The following is a 24510-nucleotide window of genomic DNA, read 5'->3' on the forward strand; positions in this document are numbered from 1 at the left end:
TTCTAGCCTGGGCGACAAGAGTGAGACCCTGTCTCCAAAAAAAAAAAAAAAACCACTGTCAGATGACAAGTAGCAGTGACCTACTTTTCTAAGTGGGTGCTTTAGAATCTAATTCCTGATTCTTTTTTATTTTTATTTATTTTTATTTTTATTTATTTTTTGAGACGGAGTCTCACTCTGTCACTGAGGCTGGAGTGCAGTGGCACCGTGTCGGCTCACTGCAACCTCCGTCTCCTGGGTTCAAGCAATTCTCCTCCCTCAGCTTCCCGAGTAGCTGGGATTACACGTGCCCACCACCACACCCAGCTAGTTTTTATATTTTTAGTAGAGATGTGGTTTTACCATGTTGGCCAGGCTAGTTTCGAACTCCTAACCTCAGGTAATCCACCTGCCTTGGCCTCCCAAAGTGCTGGGATTACAGGCATGAGCCACCACACCCGGCCCTGATTCTTTCTTTTAAAAGAGGACAGCAATACTAAAATTCATATTATGGGCATCCTATCTTTGACTATCCTATATTCCTTTTTATATTATGGTGAAATGTTCTATATGTGGTTAAATTTATGTTTTGTTCTAATTGGTTGTTTGCCATATTTTTCTTTTATTCTTAGGCCTGCAAAAATTCAATCTGTCTTGATTTATCTACTAATTGTTTGCATGGAAGATTAACAGGAAACAAAGTAGTGAACTGGGACATTAAGGTAAATTAATAGTAAATGTTGGGCAACATCTTACATAAGTTTACTGATACTCTTATTAAAGATCTTGTTTTTAAAGCACTGCCAGATTGATCTGAATAATAGATCTCAGTTAAAGTGTTATGCAAACATACAATTTGAAGGATAAACAAATGCAAAGTTAAATGACTAACATAGTTGAATGACTTTGGTTTGAAATGTAGTTACCTTTGTAAGCTACAGCAAGTCCTTGGATAATGTCGTTCATTATAAAGTCAGTGAGAAAAAAATTGATTCCTGGCAGGAGCAACTGTCTGTGTGGAGTTTGAATGTTTTTGCCATGTCTGTATGGGTTCTCAAATCTTATTTTCCTTTTTCATTGGCCTCATATTTATGTCACAGCTGGAACTTTGCTTCCATCTAGAGGCTTCTACTTACTTTCCAAGACCAAACTGCTCTTATGGGTATCCCTAGCACTTTATTATTTCACTTACCATGGCAAATAGTAACTGCTTGGTTAATGCTCTAGTAGTCCAAAAGAACTTTGAAGGAAAGGTCACTGCTTTTTTCTTTTTTTTTAACCAGTTCCTGGTACAGCGTTATGCAACAAATAAGTGTTGACTGAGTGATTACATTAGTAAAGGTTGTTTAGGGTGAGAGAGGCTTAATTCTTAAACATAGTGTTTCCTTAAATTATATTTTAAATAGAAGTTATAACCTAAGTTAAATAAAAGAAATATAAAAGATAATTATAAGAGGACTTGCTGGTAAATCAGGGAAATAAAAGATAATTATAAGAGGACTTGCTGGTAAATCAGGAAAAAAAAAAAAACTTTTCTAATCAGTTAACACCAACCAAATGCATTTAGTATTTCAGTGAAACAGAAATCATTAAGATAATTTTGCCTATGTAGAAATTAATCTATCAATTAGTGTTAATTTCATGTTATTCGTGGTATATAAAGCATCTTTCTCCTTAATTTTGGTATAAGAACCCTTGTTCTTTTTCTTTTCTTTTCTTTTTTCTTTTTTTTTTTTTTTTGAGGCAGAGTTTTGCTGTCACCCCGGCTGGAGTGCAGTGGATCTCGGCTTACTGCAACCTCTGCCTCCCAGGTTCAAGCGATTCTCCTGCCTCAGCCTCCCAAGTAGCTGGGATTATAGGCACCTGCCACCACACTCAGCTAATTTTTGTATTTTTTAGTAGAGACAGGGTCTCACCATGTTGGACAGGCTGGTCTCAGACTCCTGACCTCAGTTGATCCGCCCACCTTGGCCTCTCAGAGTGCTGGGATTACAGGCGTGAGCCACCATGCCCGGCCAGAACACTTTTTTTTATCTGTTACCATAGTAAGATTTATGACATGATTGACACTTCATAAGTTAACTTTTGCTTTACTTGTAAGACTGGTTTTACAAAGCTGATTCCATGTAGTATTTTATATATGGAAATCTGTTTATATGTGCCATACATACCTGAAAATCAAAGCCATTTTTTTGTGGCCTGAGTTACAGCTATGTGGATTATTAACTAGTTAGACTTTTGGCTAATGTGGAAATCAAAAAGCAACAGATTATCAAGAGAAAGACGTATTTTTATACTGTAGCCAAATCAAAGACCAAAAAAGTTAAATGACAACTGGTAAAATAATATTTGCCTTCCAAAAAGTTAATTTACTTATTTATACAAAGAGCTCTTCAAAACTGGTATGACAAACAGTCAAAACAAAGTAGAAGATATGGGGCCAGGCACAGTGGTTCACACCTGTAATCCCAGTACTTTGGGAGGCCATGGCAGGCAAATTGCTTGAGCTCAAGAGTTTGAGACCAGCCTGGGCAACATGGCAAAACTTTGTACAAAAAATACACACGTTAGCTGGGTGTGGTGGCACATGCCTGTAGTCTCAGCTACTTGGGAGGCTGAGGTGAGAGGATCACTTGAGCCTGGGATGTCGAGACTGCAGTGAGCTGTGATCAGTCCAGTGCACTCCAGCTGAGTGACAGAGCGAAACCCTGTCTCAAAAACAAACAAGAAAAACCCAGTGAAGTAGCAGATATGTAGGATGAACAAGTCCAGAGATCTAATGTAAAACATGACGACTATAGTTAATAAAATCACATTTTATTAGGGAGTTTTGTTAAATAAGTAGATTTTAGCTGCTCCTGTCACAAAGTAACTATGTGAAATGATAGAAATGTTAATCTGCTTCACTATAGTAACAATTTTATTATCTATGTGTATCCTACAACATTATGTTGTAAACCTCAAATATGTACAATAAAATTTATTTCTAAGAAAACAAGCAAAGAATATGAAGAGGTTGTTTGAAAACTTATGTCCACGTGGCAATTCAGAACACTTTAATAATTTATAATAAGAGCAAACCTTGTATGGTATCAACTGTATGTCAGAGACTGCACTTTTTATATATTAGCTTACTTAATCCTTGCAATACTTTATGAAGTGGGTGTTACTATTATCCTCCTTTTACAGATGAAGAAACTGAAGCCAGTGATATTAGTAACTTATCAAAAGATACAGAAAATATTTTATTAAGCTACCCAAAATATCCAAAACTTTGAACTTTGGCTGAAATTCCCTCTCTACCTTTTTGTTAACTGAAAGTCGAGGAGTCAGTCATATTTCTACCACCAACTGCATTTTTTTTCATTATTTATTCTCTTGTTTATTATGCCTAATTGCCTAGTGACAGTTGTTTTTCCATTGTTGGAGTTACATTATAAAGCCCACTTATGGGGCTATGTTTCATTTGCCTATGTTCGAAATCCCTAAACTTTGGAAAATGAAGATGGAGTAAAAATGGTCTGGCCTGATCTCTCTTGAGTTTTGATTATGGTGACCCTTGAGGCTGCCCTGTAAAGCATCTTCCTACACAAAAATTCCTTCAGCTTAGGTTATCCTATACATTGCTTAAAGGTTTATCTAGCAAATTATAAATTCATACATGTGAAGATATTAAATGACAAAATTGTCCTTCTTTTATAAGATTTAAACATTATAATTTTCCCTTTAGGATATCATAAACTGCATAGGCGGGTTAAATATACTCTTTCCTTTATTGGAACAAATCAGCCACTTTAGTGAAGGACAGATTCCTGAAGAAAAGAATGAAAGCACAGTTCCTGAATCAATAACACCTGTTGAAGGAGATCGGCTCGTATTGACTTCCACAAAGGCCTCAGGTATTAAGATGAAATTAACACAAACTAGTCATTGAGAAATTTGAGAATTAATTGAAAAATAGACGAAAATGTTTTACTGTCATTAGGAAGAAACTTAACCATTTGTAGCTGTAGCAGTTGTTTCTACTTTTAGTAATATCATTCCGAAAGTTTATAATACTTTCATCAAAAAACTACAGATTAATCTCCAGTATTTAGTTATACTCTTAGTGGAAATATGACCACATTGTTACATTTGTGGTAGAGAAAATATATGCACATAAATATACAATATTGTAGTTGTTGCTTTTTCTGATTCTGTTGTACAATAGAGCGTTGGAAGCCGACTGCTAAACCAGATTTCTACTTTGTGTAACAGTGTGCATTAAGATATAGAAAATGTGATATAAAAGTGATTAGAGTAATTATGATAATTAATATGTTCCTGATTCCACAGAGTCAAGACTAGAGAGAAACCTAGTTGCAACATTTATCTTGATTGTGAAACATTTTATTCAGAGACATCCTATCAACCAGGACAATCTTATTCACTCCCATGGAGTTGCAACTCTTGGTGCTTTACTTCAGAAGGTGAGCAAGTCTAACATTGTGTTGATGTAGCTGATGATTGTGATTTGCAGTTGATGTTGGGATTTTTTTCTTCCTAATAAATATATTTGTAAAGATTATTACAACTTGAATTATATTAATGGATATAATTTGTTTCACAGGCAGCTTTTAAAAACTCGTATGGAATCATCTTGTACAAGAAATACTTATTTTATGTAATAGTGTATAATCTTTGATGTATACAACCTTGTTTGATAGTTTTGATATTTGAGATGTTGAGAAATATAAGACTATTTTAGGAATATGACAGTAGGAGAATATACTCTGGTATAATATCAGAAAAACCAATACTTAAGTTTTTGTTTTTCTAATGTGGGTTTTTCTATTTTTATACTTAGTAGATGTTCTGATTAATGATTTAAAATTATAGCTTAATGACAGTTATTTAAACTGAACTATATGAAACCCTCTTCTGTTTGGTTTCAGGTGCCAAGCACCTTGATGGATGTTAATGTGTTGATGGCAGTTCAGTTACTAATTGAACAAGTATCATTAGAGAAAAATATGCAGCTCCTGCAACAAATGTATCAATATTTACTCTTTGACTTTCGTATTTGGAACCGTGGAGATTTTCCCTTTCGAATTGGTGAGAGCAGGCTTTCAGATAAAAATTTTATAGTTGTTTTAGAAATTTATAACTACCTATTGACTTTATTTTAGCTGAATTACTTACCATTGAACTTTTAATTTTAGGTCACATACAGTATCTTTCAACCATCATTAAAGACAGCAGGAGAGTTTTCCGAAAGAAGTATGGTGTGCAATTTCTCCTAGATACACTTAGGATTTATTATGGGTATGATGCCCTTGTTCCTTCTCAGTTTGATATATTGTTTTCTGTCTGCTACTTGATTGGAATGTGTAGACTGTAGACTTTCTCTTTACCAGCAATTCTAGTATGTTTTAACTGGAGAGAGGTAGGATAGAGTGGAGGTTAAAATGATGAACAGTGGATCGCATACACAGGGTTTGAATCTGGCTTTCATTAATTGTGCAACTGTAGGCAAATTACTCAACTTCTCTGTGCTTGGGTTTCTTCATTTTTGAAAGGAGATAAGAAAACTGTTACCTCCTTTGGTTGTTTTGAGGATTAAATTAATTAGTTAATAATGTAAAAGCACTTAAACTATGTCTGCTATGCAGTGGGTGTTGTATTCACATAAGCTGTTTTATTCACTGAAACTCTTAACTCAGAAGATTTTTCCTTAAAAAGAAAAGCAAGCCAAAGTTACTATGAATCTCAGAATTAAATGGAAATATTTTAACACTATGAATTCTTTTATATAGAAAATATAGAAATGTAAAAATTAGGCTGGGCACAGTGGCTCACGCCTGTAATCCCAGCACTTTGGGAGGCTGAGGTGGGCAGATCATGAGGTCAGGAGTTTGAGACCAGCCTGACCAACATGGTGAAACCCCGTCTCTACTAAAAATACAAAAATTAGCCGGGGATGGTGGCGCGTGCCTGTAATCCCAGCTACTCAGGAGGTTGAGGCAGGAGAATCACTTGAACCCAGAAGGCAGAGGTTGCAGTGAGCCGAGATTGCGCCACTGCACTCCAGCCTGGGCAACAGAGCGAGACTCCATCTCAGAAAAAAGGAAATGTAAAAATTAAAATTTCAATTCTTATACTTTGTTTTGTCTTTCAGGAATGGTTGTAAATATAATGAACTATCTCTAGATGATATTCGAACAATAAGGACTTCTTTGTATGGACTAATTAAATATTTTCTGTGCAAAGGTGGATCTCATGAAGAGATACAAAGTATTATGGGGTACATAGCTGCTGCTAATGAAGAAGAACAGGTATTATGCCTAAGATAAATCTACTTTTCCTTTTTAACATTTGAGTTGCTACATCATCTTCTGAACGTATGTTTGTGTCTAGTTAAATATTTTGAGAGTAAAATATGTGTAGTGTCACATTCAATATTATGCACTTAAGAAGTAAATTTTATCTTTTTTTTTTTGAGATGGAGTCTCGCTCTGTCATCCAGGCTGGAGTGCAGTGGCACGATCTCGACTCACTGCAACCTCCATCTCCCAGGAGAAGTGGTTCTCCTGCCTCAGCCCCCTGAGTAGCTGACATTACAGGTGTGCACCCCCACACTGAGCTAATTTTTTGCTTTTTTTTTTTTTTCCAGTAAAGACAGGGTTTCACCATGTTGGTCAGGCTGGTCTTGAACTCCTGACCTCAAATGGTCTACCCGTCTAGGCCTCCCAAAGTGCTAGGATTACAGGCGTGAGCCACCACACCAGGCCAGAAGTAAATTTTGTCTACTAACTAAATTTTTCGTAGAATAGATGACAGTGTAATTTAATATTTCCAATTAGCTAGAAAATTTAATATATGGAAATGGTTGCTTTGTCTGGCAATTCTGAAGCCTGTTTTCATAGTCTACATGGTGTATGTTTACCTATCATTGAAGTTATCATCAAAGTTAGTGGGTAGATTTCTTTCTTTTTTTTTTTTTCTGAGGCAGAGTCTTGCTCTGTCACCAGGCTGGAGTGCAGTGGCCCAATCTCGGCTCACTGCAACCTCCGCCTCCCGGGTTCAAGCGATTCTCCTGCCTCAGCCTCCCGAGTAGCTGGGACTACAGGCACGCACCACCACACCCAGCTAAGTTTTGTATTTTTAGTAGAGATGGGGTTTCACCATGTTGGCCAGGATGGTCTCGATCTCTTGACCTCGTGATCCACCCGCCTCAGCCTCCCAAACTGCTGGGATTACAGGCGTCAGCCACCAAGCCCAGCCGTTAGTACGTAGATTTCTAACATAACCTAGGTTCATAAAATGTTACATAAAGAGTAAATTATAAATGTGTGTCTAGTTTTACGTACATTATCCCATTTAATCCTCAGAACTACCCTTTAAGTTAGTGGTTCTCATTGTTTGGCCCCTAACGAACTTTACCTAAGAACTTGTTAGAAATGCAGATATACTACTGATTCAACTGTTGAACCAAGCCCTCCAGATTATTCTCGTGCACATGGTAAAATTTGAGAACCATTGCTATAACATATACAGACCAGGAATTACTTTTTGCATGTACGCTTTTGGAAATTTATATTCAGAGAGATTTTGTGACTTAAAAAGTCACACAACTGATAAACCTGAAACTAGAACCCAAACGTTAAAAAAAACATTTTAGAGCCATTTTTGTGCTCTTCTGGTATAAGCTCTGCAATACCACAAATTTAAGTAGATTTATGTTAACTAGGCTATTTTGCCTTCTATATGTAATATTTATTGTTTACTCAGTGGTTACATGACTTCATTATCGGTATTAGATGAATTAATGCAGGCTATTTTCCTACAAGGTTGGACTGCTTCAAAAGCTTCTCATTATTCCCATCTTATTTCATGATAGCTGTATCTATGATTCATTGCCAACAATTTTTTTTTTTGTTATTTCAGTTAAAGAGTTATTTGTTGAGGACTTACTGTTTACACACAATAATATTAGACATTACATGTAATATAATGATGAATTATTATTCTTTTAAGCTAATGGGACAGGGGTCAATAAGAGAAGTTTACAAATAACTATAAACAAAGAAGAGTATGACAATATCTATAAGAGAGATACAAAGTTCTATGAGGTTTTCCTAAGAGGATTTTACATGTTGCAAAGACCAGGAAAGACTTTATGGAGGAGATATCTTTTCATATGGATAAAAGAGGATAGATATGGTTCCAGCAGGTAAATTTGAGTAGTGAAAGGATATACTAAAGGAAATTGAATAAGACAAAAGCATGTCTGGTTCAAAAGGTATCAGAGGCCAGGTGCAGTGAGCTGGATGGATCGCTTGAGCCGAGGAGTTTGAGACTAGCCTGGGCAGCATGACAAAACCCCGTTTCTACCAAAAATACAGAAAATCAGCCAGACATGGTGGTGCACACCTGCAGTACCAGCTACCTGGGAGGCTGAGGTGGGAGAATCACTGAGCCTGGGAAGTCGAGACTGCAGTGAGCTGTGATCACACCACTGCACTCCAGCCTGGGTGACAGAGGGAGATTCTGTCTCAACAGAATTTTTTTAAAAAGACATCATATCAGATATAGTGAAGTTAAGATAAAACATTAAAGTATATAGGATTCAATTAAATAACTTTTGTGGCTTATGACCTTATTTGTGCTTGTATATATGAATGTAGTGGTTTGTTTTGTGTTGTTTAATTTTAAAAGCTCTTTGGAATTTTGGATGTGCTCTTCAGTCTCCTGCATACCAGCCCAACTAGAGGTCAGCTTTTCTTACTGCTTTTTGAACCAGGAAATGCTGACATACTGTATGCATTGCTCTTAAATCAGAAGTACTCTGACAGACTAAGAGAAATCATTTTTAAGGTACAAACATTTCTTAAACATCTTTATATTTTGGGGCATTTGTGGGTGTATGAATTTTCTTGCAATATATCCATTCTGTGACTATAAATTATTTTTATTTCTATTTCTCTAAGATGTTCGACTTATTTTTATATATAGTTTTCATGTTTCATTGTTTGCATATTCAAAAACTAATTATATTGTAATCTGAAAATCATCTCAGTGGAATATTCACTTCGTCATACCATCCTCAATATAAAACCTCTCATCTTCTTGACTTGGTGGGTCTATGTGGCAATTCAGAACATTTCAACAGCTAATAATAATAGCAAACTTTATGTAGCAACCACTGTATGTCAGGAACTAAGTACTTTTCATATATTGGCTTACTTAATCTTGCAATAACTTTATGAAGTGGGTATTATTACTATTATCATTTTACAGATGAAGAAACTGAGTCCAGAGAGATCAGTAACTTATAAAATAAATAGAAGAGTTGCTTCACAAATGTTTACTTATCCTTGAAAATTATTTTAATTTTAATAACTGTTACTTAAGTGGATTATTAGATTGATCCAGAGGTGTATCGACACACATTTCTTCTTGCAAGCTACATGGTTTGTTTCCATCTAAGCCTTTCTCATTAAGAAACAAAATTTTAAATTATTTCTCTTTAATTTGCCATGTAATTAAACTAGAACTTTAAGCATACCAATTATACAAATACAGATGAATTTCAGTCCAATTTATTCTTTTTTTTAAATTTGTTTATTTTTTTGAGACGGAGTCTTGCTCTGTCGCCTAGGCTGGAGTGCAGTGGTGTGATCTTGGCTCACTGCAACCTCCGGCTCCCACGTACACGCGATTCTCCTGCCTCAGCCTCCTGAGTAGCTGGGACTACAGGCACGCATCACCGCACCTGGCTAATGTTTGTATTTTTAGTAGAGACGGGGTTTCACTATGTTGGCCAGGCTAGTCTCGAACTCCTGACCTCAGGTGATCTGCCTGCCTCAGCCTCGCTAAGTGCTGGGATTACAGGCATGAGCCACTGTGCCCAGCCCAATTTATTTTTAAATCCATTTTTACATTATACTATAATAGGGACTTCTCCTCCCTATTAAATTATTTTGTGCCTGTTGTTCCATTATTGGAACACTAAGCATGTGGGAGTTATTTGTATCCCACTGCTCAAGGTCATCACCAAGGTCTGACTTTTCACACATGTCTGCAATTCAAAAAATTGCAACCTCCGGCATAAATGGGTTAATGCTGAAGTTTTTATACTTAAGGAATAAAATGATGTTCCAAAAACAATGTATAGCAATATTTTATTCTATAAGTTAATAGAATTATTTTATTCTATAAGTTAATATTGCTATAAGTTAATAGCAATACTTACTAACATTAAATATTAATGCTAATAAATACTGACATTAATATTTAATGTTAATAAGTTAACATTTTTAATGTTAAATGACAAACTATTCTTAATTTTCTATATTGAGAATATATTACTTATTGTGACCAGATTATGGAACAAATGTTGAAATGCACGAACGTTTATGAGCGTAGTAAACAACATATTCGACTCAGAGAAGTTGGCTACTCGGGACTGGGACTCCTTCTTAATGAAGCACTTGTTAATACTTCTCTTATTAAAAACCTCACCCATCAAATCATAAATACAGGTATGAATAAGGCTGATAAAGCTAACATATTTAAGAAATGTTTTTTCCTGTAAGTTTTCTTCATACCTTTCTCAGGCTGCTTTTAAAATATCTGTTATTTGATTTAGCAGGGCCTTCCTTGGATACCATAGCTTATGTATTTTTGTTGTTTTTGTCTCCCTAGGGCATAGCACAGTTCCTTACTCAGTAAATGTTTATTGACTAAGTGATTAAGTTAATAAGTGAGTCCACGAAACAAGAAAAGGACACTACAGAAAATATGTATAAAAGATTGTTTTTTCTTTAAGGAGCTTAAATTTTTAAAGGCAAATGAAAACTAATTTCAGATATTCTTTGTTGTTTCTTTTGTTTGTTTTGTTTTGGTTTTTTGGTTTTTCTTTTTAGAAACAGAGTCTTGCTGTATTGACCAGGTTGGTGTGCAGTGGCTAGTCACAGATGTGATCATAGCTCACTGTAGCCTCATACTGGATGCAAGTGATCCTCCCACCTCAACCTTCCAAGTAGCTGGAACTACAGGAATGTTTCACCATGCCCTGCTTCTAATTTTTTTAAATAATTTTTCTCAGTACTTAATGACAGACAGTAGAATTTATGCCAGATGCTGGGAGGTTGGGGATATAAGGTTCTTTGTCTTGATTAGTTTATAATCTTGTTGATAAGACATGTATATAAAAAGATAAATAATAATATAACAGCCATGCAGTATGGACAGTATGTTCAAGCAGTCAAAAGAAAGGAACAATTATTTAGGGTTGACTCAGGAGGATGTCAAACATTCTAAACCTATTTTTTCTTTAAAATTTGAACATACCTGTAATTCATATTTTAAAATGAAATAATTATTTCAGCATTTTATACAAGTATTATCCACAGTTCTTTCTTTGGTTATCTCTGGTATTTAATTTTACCTTTTTGTTTTTCCTACCATAGATCCTGTTATTAATTTCAAAGATCTACTATCTGTGGTATATATATCTCACAGAGCACATATAAATGTTAGAGTGGCCATCTGCAGAAAGGTCAGTAAACTCTAAGATATATTTTAACGATAGCAGCATCACCATCATGCTATAAATAACTTTGCATTATTTTGCAGCAGATACAAGTTTTCATTTATTTTATAAATGACATAATTTTATAAGTAAACAATTTTCTTTTTGAAGTAAATTAATTTCATGTAATCATAAGAAATTAGCATGTGAATGTTTTCTTAGTTCTTCGTGGTCTCCTGCAAATATGTTCTTTCCAGAGTCAAAGATTTATTACCAGAGAATAATTTTATTATTAAGAACCTTCAATGATTGTGACCATTTCTAATATACCATATTATAGAGTTTCTGAATCTTTTGAAACTTTCTGGAAATAATTTTCTATAATTTGTTTATGAGTATTCCAACAATGATTTGTCTTTAGTACACAGTTAACCTTTAACTAAGTCAAGAAATAGTTATCCTGTCTTCCTCTTTCAGATCATAACTTTCTCTGTCCTCCACTAGTAACCATTGACCTATTTAATTTGCTTCCTTGCTTTTTTTTTTATTTTACCTCCTGATTTTGTCACAGTTCTTGAGATATATATATATATGTAAGAATAAGAGATCTCTTTCTATGTAGAGAGAGAGTTTATATATATACACACACATATATACACACACATATATAATTTATTTGTTTAACTGACAGAAAAGAAAGATATATATATTTGTTATATAATATATATGTATAATTTCCTTTTCTCTTTAATGGAAATGTGTAGTGTTTCATTGTATGGCTATTTAATAAAGTATTATCTGGTTCCTTATTGATAGACATTTAGGTTGTTTCCTGCTTTTCCATGTTATAAACTGCTGTTATGAATGTCTTTTTATGTTTTCCAATTTGTGGTAATACATCTGTAGGACATACTCCATGAAATAGAATTGCTGTTTCAAAGGGCACTAATGTTTTACATTTTGATGGATTTTTCCACATTGTCCTTCAAAATCACTGTAGCAGTTTACATTTATACAAACAGTGTGTGTGACAGTGATTATTTCCCTATGTACTCAGCTCTGAGTATTTGGAGCAGGTCATATAAATTGATCCTTTCCTTTTCACGTATAATTAGAAACAGCTCTCAGTGCAGCTTGGTTTTATCTATTATTTGTGTATAAAATAGATATAAAATAAGTCATATTTTGTGGAAACTTTAAAGTCAGCATGAAAAGTTTCTTTGCCAAGTAAATCTTAATCTGGAAGAAAAAAATTGGTATTCTGCACCTATAAAGTAACAGTTGCTCACTGATTGATATTGCATTAATAAAGAAAGAGTCTTCACGTCATTGTGACTCCTTGCCTTCTGTATCAACATGTATTAGTACTAGTAATATTGAAGTCCTTACCAATATTGTTCATCTCTTGCTCTGAAATTTGTCAGAGCTAAAACTTCTGTTAAGAGAGATACTCAAAACCCTGGAAGCTAGAGTTCTTTTCATCTACATAGAAGTTTATTGGCTTTGTGATAAAATTGTCTTAAAAGATCTTAACTGAATGTCTAAAGCATTTTAAGAACTTGTTTTTATCTAAAAATTGAAATCAATTGGATAGTAGACATCATACGTATTCTCATGTCACTGTTTACTATTCTGACTAAGCAGTGGCATCCATCTTGCTGAAATTCATTTTCTGGAATTAAAGTTTAGTTTTTGTTCTGTTTATATAATATAGACTTACTAAACAATGTAGACCTTAGTGTAGACATACCGAACAAAAAAGTTTTTGCAAAAGCAACCATGGCTCATGCCTGTAATCCCAGCACTTTGGGAGGCCGAGGCAGGCAGATCACAGGAGGTCAGGAGTTCAAGACCAGCCTGGCCAACATGGTGAAACCCCGTCTCTACTAAAAATACAAAAATTAGCCAGGCGTGGTGGTGTGTGCCTGTAGTCCCAGCTACTCAGGAGGCTGAGGCAGGATTGTTGCATGAACCTAGGAGCCGGAGGTTGCAGTGAGTCAAGATCGCACCACTGCACTGGTGCGACAGAGCAAGACCCTGTCTCAAAAAAAAAAAATTTAACTTTCCCTGAAAAAAACGAGACAGAAAAACATCCTTGGTATATTCAGTTTTTATCAAAATGTCTTATGTGTCCTATTCACTCCCCTAATGCTAGTGCCTAAAACTGTGCCTAGCACATAGTAGATGTGCAATAATATTTCCTGAACAAATGTAGGGGGCTCATGGAAAGTATTTAGTTGAGAGGATATTACTCTATTATTTAATATATACCATCATCCTATTCATTTTAATTTTTCTTTTTTATCTTCCAGGAAATATTTTAGTGTACTCTTACTCTGTACAATGAGTAATATGGAGATTAGTTGGAAACACAGTGCCAGTCTTCCAAATAGTTTATAATCTAATTAAGAATATAATCTTTTGAAAGTATATTCTTCTATAGTTTCTCATTAAATTACTTTATTAAAATAACTGAAAAGAGATTATTTTTGATATAAAGTACTATGTACTTTTTGAAGAATTTTGTATTCTAAATCTTTTTACAGGTTTTACAAATTTTGCAGTCCCAGCCAGATGCAGCACATCAAATATCACAACAAGTGGGTTGGCAAGACACCTTAGTTAGGCTTTTTTTAAAAGCAAAATTTGAAAACAGAAATACTCTTCATAAGCACAGTAGAGCTGTTTTAATGAAAGACAATGATAAAAATATGTCAGCTGAAGATACTAAGAAGAACTTTGATGAAAAAACCGATGAGGAAAAAATCACCTCTTTTGCCTCAGCTAATGTGTCTTCAGATCAGTGGAGTTTGGAGGATAGACACTCGTTAGACTCAAACACACCATTATTTCCAGAAGATAACTCTGTGGGAGAATTGTCTTTCAAATCGGAGAATCAAGAAGAATTCTGGCATAGTAACCCTTCACATTTGAGTTTAGACCTCAGTGGAATTGACTCATGTGAAATGAGTGATAGTGGAAGTCAAGTGCCAGACAGTCTGCCTAGCACACCATCCCCAGTAGAGTCTACTAAATCGTTTTCTGTGCACTCTGACAAAGAAAGCAGCATCACAAATGATATGGGCTTTAGTGATGACTTCTCTTTACTTGAAAGCCAAGAGGTAAAATTGCTTATTTTTCCAAATGTTGTTTTTATTTTAATGTCTGATATATACTTCTAATCCTTAGAAATATGTGAGCAGTTGTTAACAATTTCATATTGTATTCATGTTGTAAGTTTCATGATCTAAGGTTTAGAAACCTGGAAGTCACTAGATTGTGAGTTTTTTGAGAGCAAAGCTAATGTCTTACTCATCTTATATCTCTAGGGCCTAGTAAAGCTCCAGGTTCATTAAGGACTTTAAAAATATGTTAAATGATTACAATGAGTATATGTAATGGTTCTTATGATGTGCTTTGAACAACTACACCCTCTAGTTATTTAAAATTACTTTATATTTTCCATAGAGATGTGAGGAGGAGCTTCTTCAATTACTGACACATATTTTGAATTATGTAATGTGTAAGGGACTAGAAAAGTCTGATGATGATACTTGGATTGAACGAGGACAAGTGTTTTCAGCACTAAGTAAACCAGGAATATCCAGTGAACTACTTCGACCATCAGATGAAATAAAACTAACGTAAGCATTTAGTGATTTTCCATCCTCCTTTTGGTGACAGCAGGAGTCTAAAATAATGTTAGTTATTGAACATTTATTCAGTATTCCGTGGATATAACAAGGGAGAAAAAGAGAAACTTTGTGCTCAGTTCCTTTTCCTATCTTTTGCCATACTGGTAGGATCTAAAGAGGAATCTCAAACTCATTCCAATATGAGGAGGTTTAAGTCTTAAGTAAATTCGGATCATAAGTGATTACAGATTTTTTGTTTGAACTGTTTTCTTGCAGTATTTGAGGACATGATACATTTGTTTTCTACAGGCTTGTCCAAATTTGAGTGTTTCCGTGCTAAGAGAAGGGAGTTGGGTTTTCATGATAATTATTTCTCTGAAGGATTTAGGGTTCCTTGTAGATCAAGTTTGTCCAACCCACAGGTTGCAGGCCACATGCAGCTCAGGATGGCTTTGAATGTGGCCCAACACAAATTCATAAACTTTCTTAAAACATTATGAGATTTTTTTGTGATTTTTTTAAGCTCATCAGCTATTGTTAAAACATGTAGTTAAAATATTATTAGTGTATTTTATGTGTGGCCCAAGACAGTCCTTCTTCCAGTGTGGCTCAGGTAAGCTAAAAGATCAGACACTCCTGCTGTAGATAATAGGACTCTATAATGGTAGCACACCAGGGAAGTATTACATCTTTTTTCCACAGGGCAAGACCCTCTGTAAGGCATAATAAGGCTTTCTTCCCTAACTTTGCCAATTTCCAGCTTTAAAGAAACTAAGTATCTCATGAAGGATGGAATATGAATTATTGTCATAGCTTTTTATAGTCAAGTAAAACAGGAAACTTTTGACTTTTAATACTATGTATATTAAAGATAAATACTCCAAACATTTCAACGTTTCTCCATTATTGTTAAATTCCGTTTATAGGCCTGGCGTGGTGGCTTATGCCTGTAATCCCAGCACTCTGGGAGGCTAAGGCAGGTGGATCACCTGAGGTCAGGAGTTCAAGACCAGCCTATCCAACGTGGCAAAACCCCATCTCTACCAAAAATACAAAAATTAGCCAGGCATGGTGGTGCATGCCTGTAATCCCAGCTTCTCGGGAGGCTGAGGCAGGAGAATCACCTGAACCCAGGAGGCGGAGGTTGCAGTGAGCCGAGATCACACTGTTGCACTCTAGCCTGGGTGACAAGAGCAAAATTCCGTCTCAAAAAAAAAAAAAAAAGAAAAAAATTCAATTTCCATTTACAGTATCTTAGGGATACCTGCTAGAGATAGTATATCTTTAGAGATACAATGCTGCCTCTCAAGCTGTTTTGTTTTGTTTTTAATGTCCTACTATTTTTCTAACCTCACAATGGTTTTAAGAGGACTTTGTTTTCCATTTAGTTTGCTACAAAAGATGTTAGAATGGGCAGTCTCAGAAAACAGAGAAGCAAAAACTAATCCAGTAACTGCTGAAAACGCCTTCCGACTAGTGCTGGTCATACAGGACTTTCTTCAGTCAGAGGGACTAGTTAATTCAAACATGTGGACCGAGAAGGTGCAGTAATATCTCTTTAAAATTATATTTTGGGTAGTTAAGAACTTTATTCAAAGAAAAATTTTGCATCCCCTCTTTTTAGAGCGTTAATGCTTAATCAGATTTAATAAACAAAGATAAGATGTGATGAATAGTCACAGATTTTGTTAGCTATTACTGGGATGATTCTTTTGGCTTTTGTCAACTGAACATTGGACTAGTTTTTGAAATATTTGTGGTTTGTATTAATGTTGGGGAAAATTGATCATCAGTAAATTGAAAAACTGAATGTTTTTATTTCTCAATTTTTTTCCTTTGTGATAGCTTTTAGAGGATATGATGCTGCTCTTTGACTGTCTGTCAGTCTGCTATTCTGAAAGTCCAGTATGGGTAAAACTCTCTCAAATTCAGATCCAGTTGCTTCTAGGATTCATTGGAAGGAGTAATTTGCAGGTTTGTCCATTCTTTTATATTATTTTCTGTGCTTGCATGCAACGTAGGTATTATTTATGTAACAAGCCAATTAAAATGTCTTTTTGGTATTTTAAGTTTTTCATTAGTTCTAAAAGTATCCATGATTTCATTTGGAGTTTTGAGGAGCTTGAGAGGCAGTTAATTTGTTATTTCTTCCTGATATTAATAACTTTATATAATTTTAAGGCTTCCTTTTACAGGATTTATACTTAGCTTATATTAGAAACATTGTCATATCATCTGTGTTCAATGTAACTACTCAGGTGCTAGGTAGCCTGTATAGACTGTTTATATATGTGCAGTTTAGGGCTTGAATTTTTTAGAAAAATTATTTTTTAAATTATTCCTTTTAAATTTTTTCTGCTATTTTACTAATTCACAATTTTACATTCTATCTCATATTTTTTTTTTATTTATCACACACTAAATACCTACAAGGTACTAAGCATTGTGCTAGGTTTTAGATATAAAGATAAATATTGGTCACAAGGAATATTATTTCTGTTTTAAATTTAAAATGGAAAAGGCTGAAAAAGTTTGATGTGAATTTTAGTCTGTCACTTTTCTACTTACATGGGGTACTTGTGAGAATCTGGGTTAGATTAGTCATGATAAGATTTTTACAGCTATTTACCTGGCCCTTTTTATTTTATTTTGATGTTTCCATTTTTGTATTTGGTGCAGGGAGGTTGGGGTGTGGCTGGCTTCTGATTTACATAAACTAGATATAATATTAATAAGAACATGGAGAGGTTAAAATTCTGACAACAGGTTGCCCACCCCCACCTTTTTTTTTTTTTGAGACAGAGTCTCTCTGTGTCTCCCAGGCTGGAGTGCAGTGGCTCTCGGCTCACTGTAACCTCCACCTCCCAGGTTCAAGCGATTGTTGTGCCTCAGCCTCCAAAGTAGCTGGGACTACAGGTGCCTGCCACCATGCCTGGCAAATTTTTGTGTCTTTTTAGTAGAGACAGAGTTTCACCATGTTTGACATGCTGGTTTCAAACTCCTGACCTCATGTGATCTGCCCACCTCGGCCTCCCAAAGTGCTGGGATTACAGGTGTGAGCCACTTACCCCAGTCACTCTATTTTTAGAAAGGTATAGTCTGATGATTCTATTTTTTATTTTTATTTATTTATATTATCGTGAATGCTGCAGAGAAGTAATTCTATTTTTTAATAGATATTTATTTTTCATTGTAAAAGTAACACATGGTCATTGTAGAAAATACACAAAAGCGGCTGGGCGCGGTGGCTCGTGCCTGTAATCCCAGTACTTTGGGAGGCCGAGGTGGGCGGATCACCTGAGGTCCGAAGTTTGAGACCAGCCTGACCAACATGGAGAAACCCCGTCTCTACTAAAAATACAAAAAAGTTAGCCGGGCGTGGTGGTGCATGCCTGTAATCCCAGCTATTTGGGATGCTGAGGTAGGAGAATCACTTGAACCCGGGAGGCAGAGGTTGTGGTGAGCTGAGATCATGCCATTGCACTCCAGCCTGGGCAACAAGAGCGAAACTCCGTCAAAAAAAAAAAAAAGAAAATACACAATAGCATAGAGGAAAAAATAAATAATTAAGCATAACGTAAGAGAAAATAACTATTAGCATTTTAGTACGTTACTTCTTTCTTGTTCTATGAATATATCTTTTTCAGGTGTCATGTATTTGGATGATTTTGTGTTTTTTCTTTTTCCTACTATTATATAAAACTCATTTCCCTATGTTACTAATCGGGTTTTTTTTCCTTTCATCCTAAAATAACACATATTCAATTGTAGAAATCTTGGAAAATATGGAAAAGCTAAACAAGTATATGGGCATTAAAGTACACAGATGGTGGAATTTTGAATTATACAGACTTTTAAATGCAATTTTTAAATATATGAAGTAAGAACTTTAAAATAAAAGATTATACTCTTTGTCTAGTAATTCTACTCTGAAACTAATTCTAAAGTAATAATCTAAAATATGAAACTAGCCAGGCACAGTATCTCACGCCTGTAATCCCAGCTCTTTGGGAGGCCGAGGTGGGTGGATTCACTTGACGCCAGCAGTTTGAGACAAGCCTGGCCATCCTAACGAAACCCCATTTTGGGAGGATGAGGCATGAGAATCGCTTGAACCCAGGAGTCGGAGGTTGCAGTGAGCCAAGATCCTGCCACTGCAGTCCAGCCTGGGCAACAGAGTAAGACTCTGTCTCAAAATAAATAAATAAATTAATTAATTGAAATAAAATACGGAACCACCTTTATACACATAGATGTTCATTATAGTATTCTTTTTTTTTTCAACCTAGAAGTAGAATGAGGATAGCCTTTTTGGCTTTTTCATTAATTTTAGCCTAATGACTGCTAAAGTAGTTGCAGTTAGCATGCCAGGTAGTTCTTTATTTTAGGTGTTAGGACTTTTTTTTCTTCCATTTGTAGTTTACCCTCAGTGTTTTTTAATTTGATGAAATTTCCCTAAACAAAATGTGTATTTATTTAGTTCACAATTAAGTTTTCAGTGCCTATTCCATAATAGGGGCTTTGTAAGTACTCATTAAATAAATAAGTGAACAAGCACAGCACCTACAGATAAGACAGATTATTATCATTATTATTATTATTATTATTATTATTATTATTATTTTTCAGACGGAGTCTAGCTCTGTCACCCAGGCTAGAGTACAAGTGGCACAACCTCGGCTCACTGCAATCTCTCCACCTCCCAGGCTCAAACAATTCCCTAGCCTCAGCCTCCCAAGTAGTTGGGACTACAAGCGTATGCCACCACGCATGGCTAATTTTTGTATTTTTAGTAGAGATGGGGTTTCACCATGTTGGCAAGGCTGGTTTCAAACTCCTGACCTCATGTGATCCGCCTGCCTCATCCTCCCAAAGTTCTGGAATTACAGATGTGAGCCACCGCACCCGGCCCAGATAAGACTGATTCTGTCTACTAGTGGTTAGTGACCTAAAACATTTCTCACTAGCCTATTGTGTAATTTTATTCTCTCAGAAATAAAAACATATTTCCCTGAGGTTGTACACATTAAAGGCTAGAACAGGAACCTCTTTCTGTATAGGGGTTATAATAGAGCTGCTTGCAAACTTGTTTTATTTGGCTCATACATGTTAATTAATTGCCAGTATTTAAGTATGAAAAATTTTACATAAAAACCAAGATTTCCCAGCTTCTTTCAAAAATAGGACTGCATGGTTGTTGATTTATTTAGATGTATATAGTGTCTCCAGTTAGCCTGGTTCCCTACTCCCCCTGTTGCCTTAGCTCAGCCAATGATTCCCATCCCTGGCTGCACATTAAATCACCTAGAGGAGCATTCTAAAAATACCTATGTAGGGCATCACCCATAGTAATTAATTCAGAATGGGGTGAGACTAGGGCATCAGGGTTTTTTTGTTTGTTTTTTGAGACAGAGTCTTGCTCTTTTGCCCAGGGTAGAGTGCAGTGGCGCAATCTCAGCTCACTGCAACCTCCGCCTCCTGGGTTCAAGTGATTCTCCGGTCTCTGCCTCCCAAGTAGCTGGGATTATAGGCATGTGCCACCTCTCCTAGCTAATTTTTGTATTTTTAGTAGAGATGGCGTTTCGCCATGCTGGCCAGGCTGGTCTCAAACTCCTGACCTCAGGTGATCTGCCCGCCTCAGCCTCCCAAAGTGTTGGGATTACAGGTGTGTGCCACCGTGCCCAGCCTGGGCATCAGTATTTTTTGTAATTCCTCAGGTGACCCTAATGCAAGACTATTTATATTGAGGGAAAAGAAAGCAATATATGTATGTGATATGTCAGTATCCAAAATTAAAGCAGTAGTCAAGTAAATTATATTCATTAAAAGTACCTTGGTACTTTTAAATAAATGTGTAAACTTAGTGTTTATTTAATTTCATGACATTAAAAGCAAAACATTGGATATTTAACTTTTTATGTAAATAGTATTTTCTTAAACACATACCCAAAAAAAAGCCCAGAATATTAACATTGGTATTTCCTGGATGTAGGGATTGTATGACTTTTTTTTCTTTAGTTTATTGGACTCTATTGGAATTCAGTTCCTTTAGTCGGATTCAAAAACTAAAAGGTGGGAGGAGGGATGGGTTGGGGGAATATATGAGCAGGGTAGAGAAGTCAGAGCTTTGAGTCATGTTAGAGATTGTTTCCTCCAATGCTGTTTACATTGCTAAGATTTACATGGAAAGAGTACCTGAAGTCTCTTGTTGCCTTATCCTGCGAAGACCTGTGTGTACAGCCCAGACCAGCTTTTGGCATAAATACATTCTTGAAGTGGTTTCAGGTTCTAATACTTTTTTATTTTCTTTTGCTTTTATTTGTTTGGGAAGTAATATAGATCCAAGTGAGGATATAGGGTTAAGGGAGAAGGAGACACAATGTATCATTTTTCCTGCTTTAATTTTAAGACTTAGATCTTTCTGTAGCCAAGGAAAAAGGAAACCCCTAGTGATCTAATTTACCTTTCCTCATTGGGGATTAAGGCCAAAGCTTAGTAGTAGTATACAGTATTTCTTTGTCTGGGCTTGTGCCCTCAGTATGTATATTCCTCGGGAGTTTTAAGGGTAGTTCGGTTTCTGATCAAGGACTTAGACTCCTATATACCTGTTCTTTATGTATCAAAATACTTTTGATTTCAAATAACAGAAACATCAAGCCAAATTGACTTAGTTAAGATTTTTTTGCTCATATAGTTGAGAATTTCATAGTTAAGGTGAGTTTAAGCAGGATTCAGTCAGGGCTCTAGTTCCAATTATTTGCTGTTCTCACAGTACCACTCTCCATCATCTGTCAGCTTGTGTTAAGCTGGCTTCCCTTATGGACACAAAACAGCTGCCAATAGCAGTTAGGGCTGTATGCTACTTCTTTCATATCCAGAGAAAGAGAGCGCTTTTTCCTACAGCCATTGTTGGTAGACAGTTCTCCATGGGTCTCTTGTGTTTCTATATATCTTGAATAGTGACTGTGGCTGCCTTTGTTATGAACTAGATTTTTGAGGTTGTTCATATGAGCAACTTTGGAAGATAGAGATTATGTCTTCCTCCAGAGAAAAGGTAAGATTTGTTTATTATCCATTATAATAAAGATAATGTCTCCCTCCGTAGCAAAATCAGACAAGTTTGCTGCCCAGTATAAAAGATTTGGGTTCCCTTTGCTGGATGCGGTGGCTCACGCCTGTAATCCCAGGACTTTGGGAGGCCAAGGCGGGTGGATCACGAGGTCAGGAGTTCAAGACCAGTCTGGCCAACATAGTGAAACCCTGTCTCTACTAAAAATACAAAAAATTAGCCAGGCATGGTGGTGGGCGCCTATAATCCCAGCTACTTGGGAGGCTGAGGCAGGAGAATCGCTTGAACCCAGGAGGCAGAGGTTGCCGTGAGCCAAGATCACACCATTGCACTCCAGCCTGGGCAACAGTGTGAGACTCCATCTCAAAAAAAAAAAAAAAAAAAAAGATTTGGGTTCTCTTTATACTGGTGGTTTCTCTCCTAAAATGTGTCTACATGTGCAGACATCATCTAGTCCTCTTCATCTCTCACTGTGGGAATTGCACTTTGAGAAAACAATGCAAATGCTGATACTCTGGCTGCTGCTATTGCTGTAGATCTTGGTCTCTGACTCAGGAGTCTTGTGTCTTCTGCCAATACCTGTGAAACTGTAGCAGCTAACCCTTTAGCTTGGAGGCAAAGTAACATCTGAGACCTTTCACAGTTCTTAACAGTTGTATAAAAATTCTGAATCCACAGAGCCAAGCAGAACTTGTGCTTTCACTAAATGTTTGCTTTAGTCTGCTCTTTCTCATCTAAACTATTTTCCTCCAGGTTTGTGCAATGGCATCAGCTAAGCTAAATACCCTTCTTCAGACCAAAGTGATTGAAAATCAGGATGAAGCATGTTACATTTTAGGGAAGCTGGAACATGTTCTAAGTCAATCAATCAAGGAACAGACTGAAATCTACTCGTTTCTGATTCCCCTTGTTCGTACCCTGGTTTCCAAAATTTATGAGCTTCTCTTCATGAACTTGCACCTACCTTCTTTACCTTTTACCAATGGTAGCTCCTCATTTTTTGAAGATTTTCAAGAATATTGTAATTCAAATGAATGGCAAGTTTACATTGAAAAATATGTAAGTTTTATCTTTTTTGATCAAGATTTTTCTGCTAATTTACCATTTTTATAGAGGTGAAGTCATATATTAAATTTTATGTATCTTTTTTTTTTGGTAAGATTGTACCTTATATGAAGCAGTATGAAACTCATACATTTTACGATGGTCATGAGAACATGGCACTTTATTGGAAGGATTGTTATGAAGCTTTAATGGTAAATATGCATAAACGAGACCGGGAAGGAGGGGAAAGCAAGCTCAAATTTCAGGTAAAAAGTAAATGTTTTAATATCTAGTTTTTCTTGTTGATTTTAGGCATTTAATATTGATTAAGAGTAATACAGTCCCCAAATTTTAAAACAAGCAGTATTTCTATTATTTGTCTAAAAATTATCTTAGAAGAAAAATAGCTAATCAGTAACAAGATCAATTAATAGTAAAATGTTCTATATAGTGATTATGTAAAAAGTTTATTAAACTGATAGTACGTTAATAGATCCCTCTAAGGAGTCTGGATACATACCATCACTTAGAGGGAAATTTACAGGACATAATGTTTATATTAGAAAAGAAAAAGGCATCAAATTTTAAGTTTCTACCTTAAGAAACTAGAGAAATGGCCAGGCGAGGTGGCTCACACTTATAATCCCCACACTTTGGGAGGCTGAGGTGGATGGATCACCTGAGATCAGGAGTTCGAGACCAGCCTGGCCAACATGGTGAAACCCCATCTCTACTAAAAATACAAAAATTAGCTGGGCATGGTGGCGCATGCCTGTAATCCCAGCTACTAGGGGGGCTGGGGCAGAAGGATTATTTGAACCTGGGAGGCAGAGGTTGCAGTGAGCGGAGATCATGCCACTGCACTCCAGCCTGGGCAACAGAGTGAGACTCCATCTCAAAAAAAAAAAAAAAGGAAAACAGAGAAACAAAACTAATCCATACCCTTATAAGCAAAAGTAAGGAATGAATAAAGATAAAAACAGAAGTAAATAAAATTGAAATCAGAAAAATAACAGAGAAAATCAATGAAACCAAGGTCCAGTTATTCAAAATATCAATAAAACTGATAAACTTCTAGCAAGATTGACAAAAAAAAAAAAAAAAAAGGAGAGAGAGAATGATGTGAAAAATTATTTATACCAGGAAAGAAAGAGGCAGTATCACCACTGACTCCACGGACATCAACATTGTAATAAGGGACTACTACAAACCACTCTATGCACATAAATATGACAACTTAAATGAAATGGATCAATTTTTTGACAGAC

At 35.8% G+C, this 24510-nt stretch overlaps 1 protein-coding gene across 6 annotated transcripts in view; it reads left to right on the top strand.

Annotated features, from left to right (window-relative positions):
* The window catches only part of NBEAL1 (neurobeachin like 1), a 206050-nt gene that overhangs the window by 106098 nt on the left and 75442 nt on the right, over positions 1 to 24510 (top strand). For all 6 annotated transcript variants that reach the window (XM_054549029.2, XM_002812769.6, XM_054549032.2 and 3 more), the window contains 15 exons: positions 612 to 701; positions 3710 to 3878; positions 4315 to 4448; positions 4914 to 5073; positions 5181 to 5283; positions 6137 to 6293; positions 8677 to 8835; positions 10343 to 10502; positions 11433 to 11521; positions 14041 to 14616; positions 14963 to 15138; positions 16518 to 16671; positions 16975 to 17103; positions 22952 to 23257; positions 23359 to 23508. In XM_054549029.2, the coding sequence (XP_054405004.1) occupies positions 612 to 701; positions 3710 to 3878; positions 4315 to 4448; positions 4914 to 5073; positions 5181 to 5283; positions 6137 to 6293; positions 8677 to 8835; positions 10343 to 10502; positions 11433 to 11521; positions 14041 to 14616; positions 14963 to 15138; positions 16518 to 16671; positions 16975 to 17103; positions 22952 to 23257; positions 23359 to 23508 (2712 nt within the window). The remainder of the gene's footprint in view (positions 1 to 611; positions 702 to 3709; positions 3879 to 4314; positions 4449 to 4913; positions 5074 to 5180; positions 5284 to 6136; positions 6294 to 8676; positions 8836 to 10342; positions 10503 to 11432; positions 11522 to 14040; positions 14617 to 14962; positions 15139 to 16517; positions 16672 to 16974; positions 17104 to 22951; positions 23258 to 23358; positions 23509 to 24510) is intronic.

The sequence above is a fragment of the Pongo abelii genome, chromosome 11 (assembly GCF_028885655.2).
Source record: "Pongo abelii isolate AG06213 chromosome 11, NHGRI_mPonAbe1-v2.0_pri, whole genome shotgun sequence".
In the NCBI taxonomy this organism is placed as follows: domain Eukaryota; kingdom Metazoa; phylum Chordata; class Mammalia; order Primates; family Hominidae; genus Pongo; species Pongo abelii.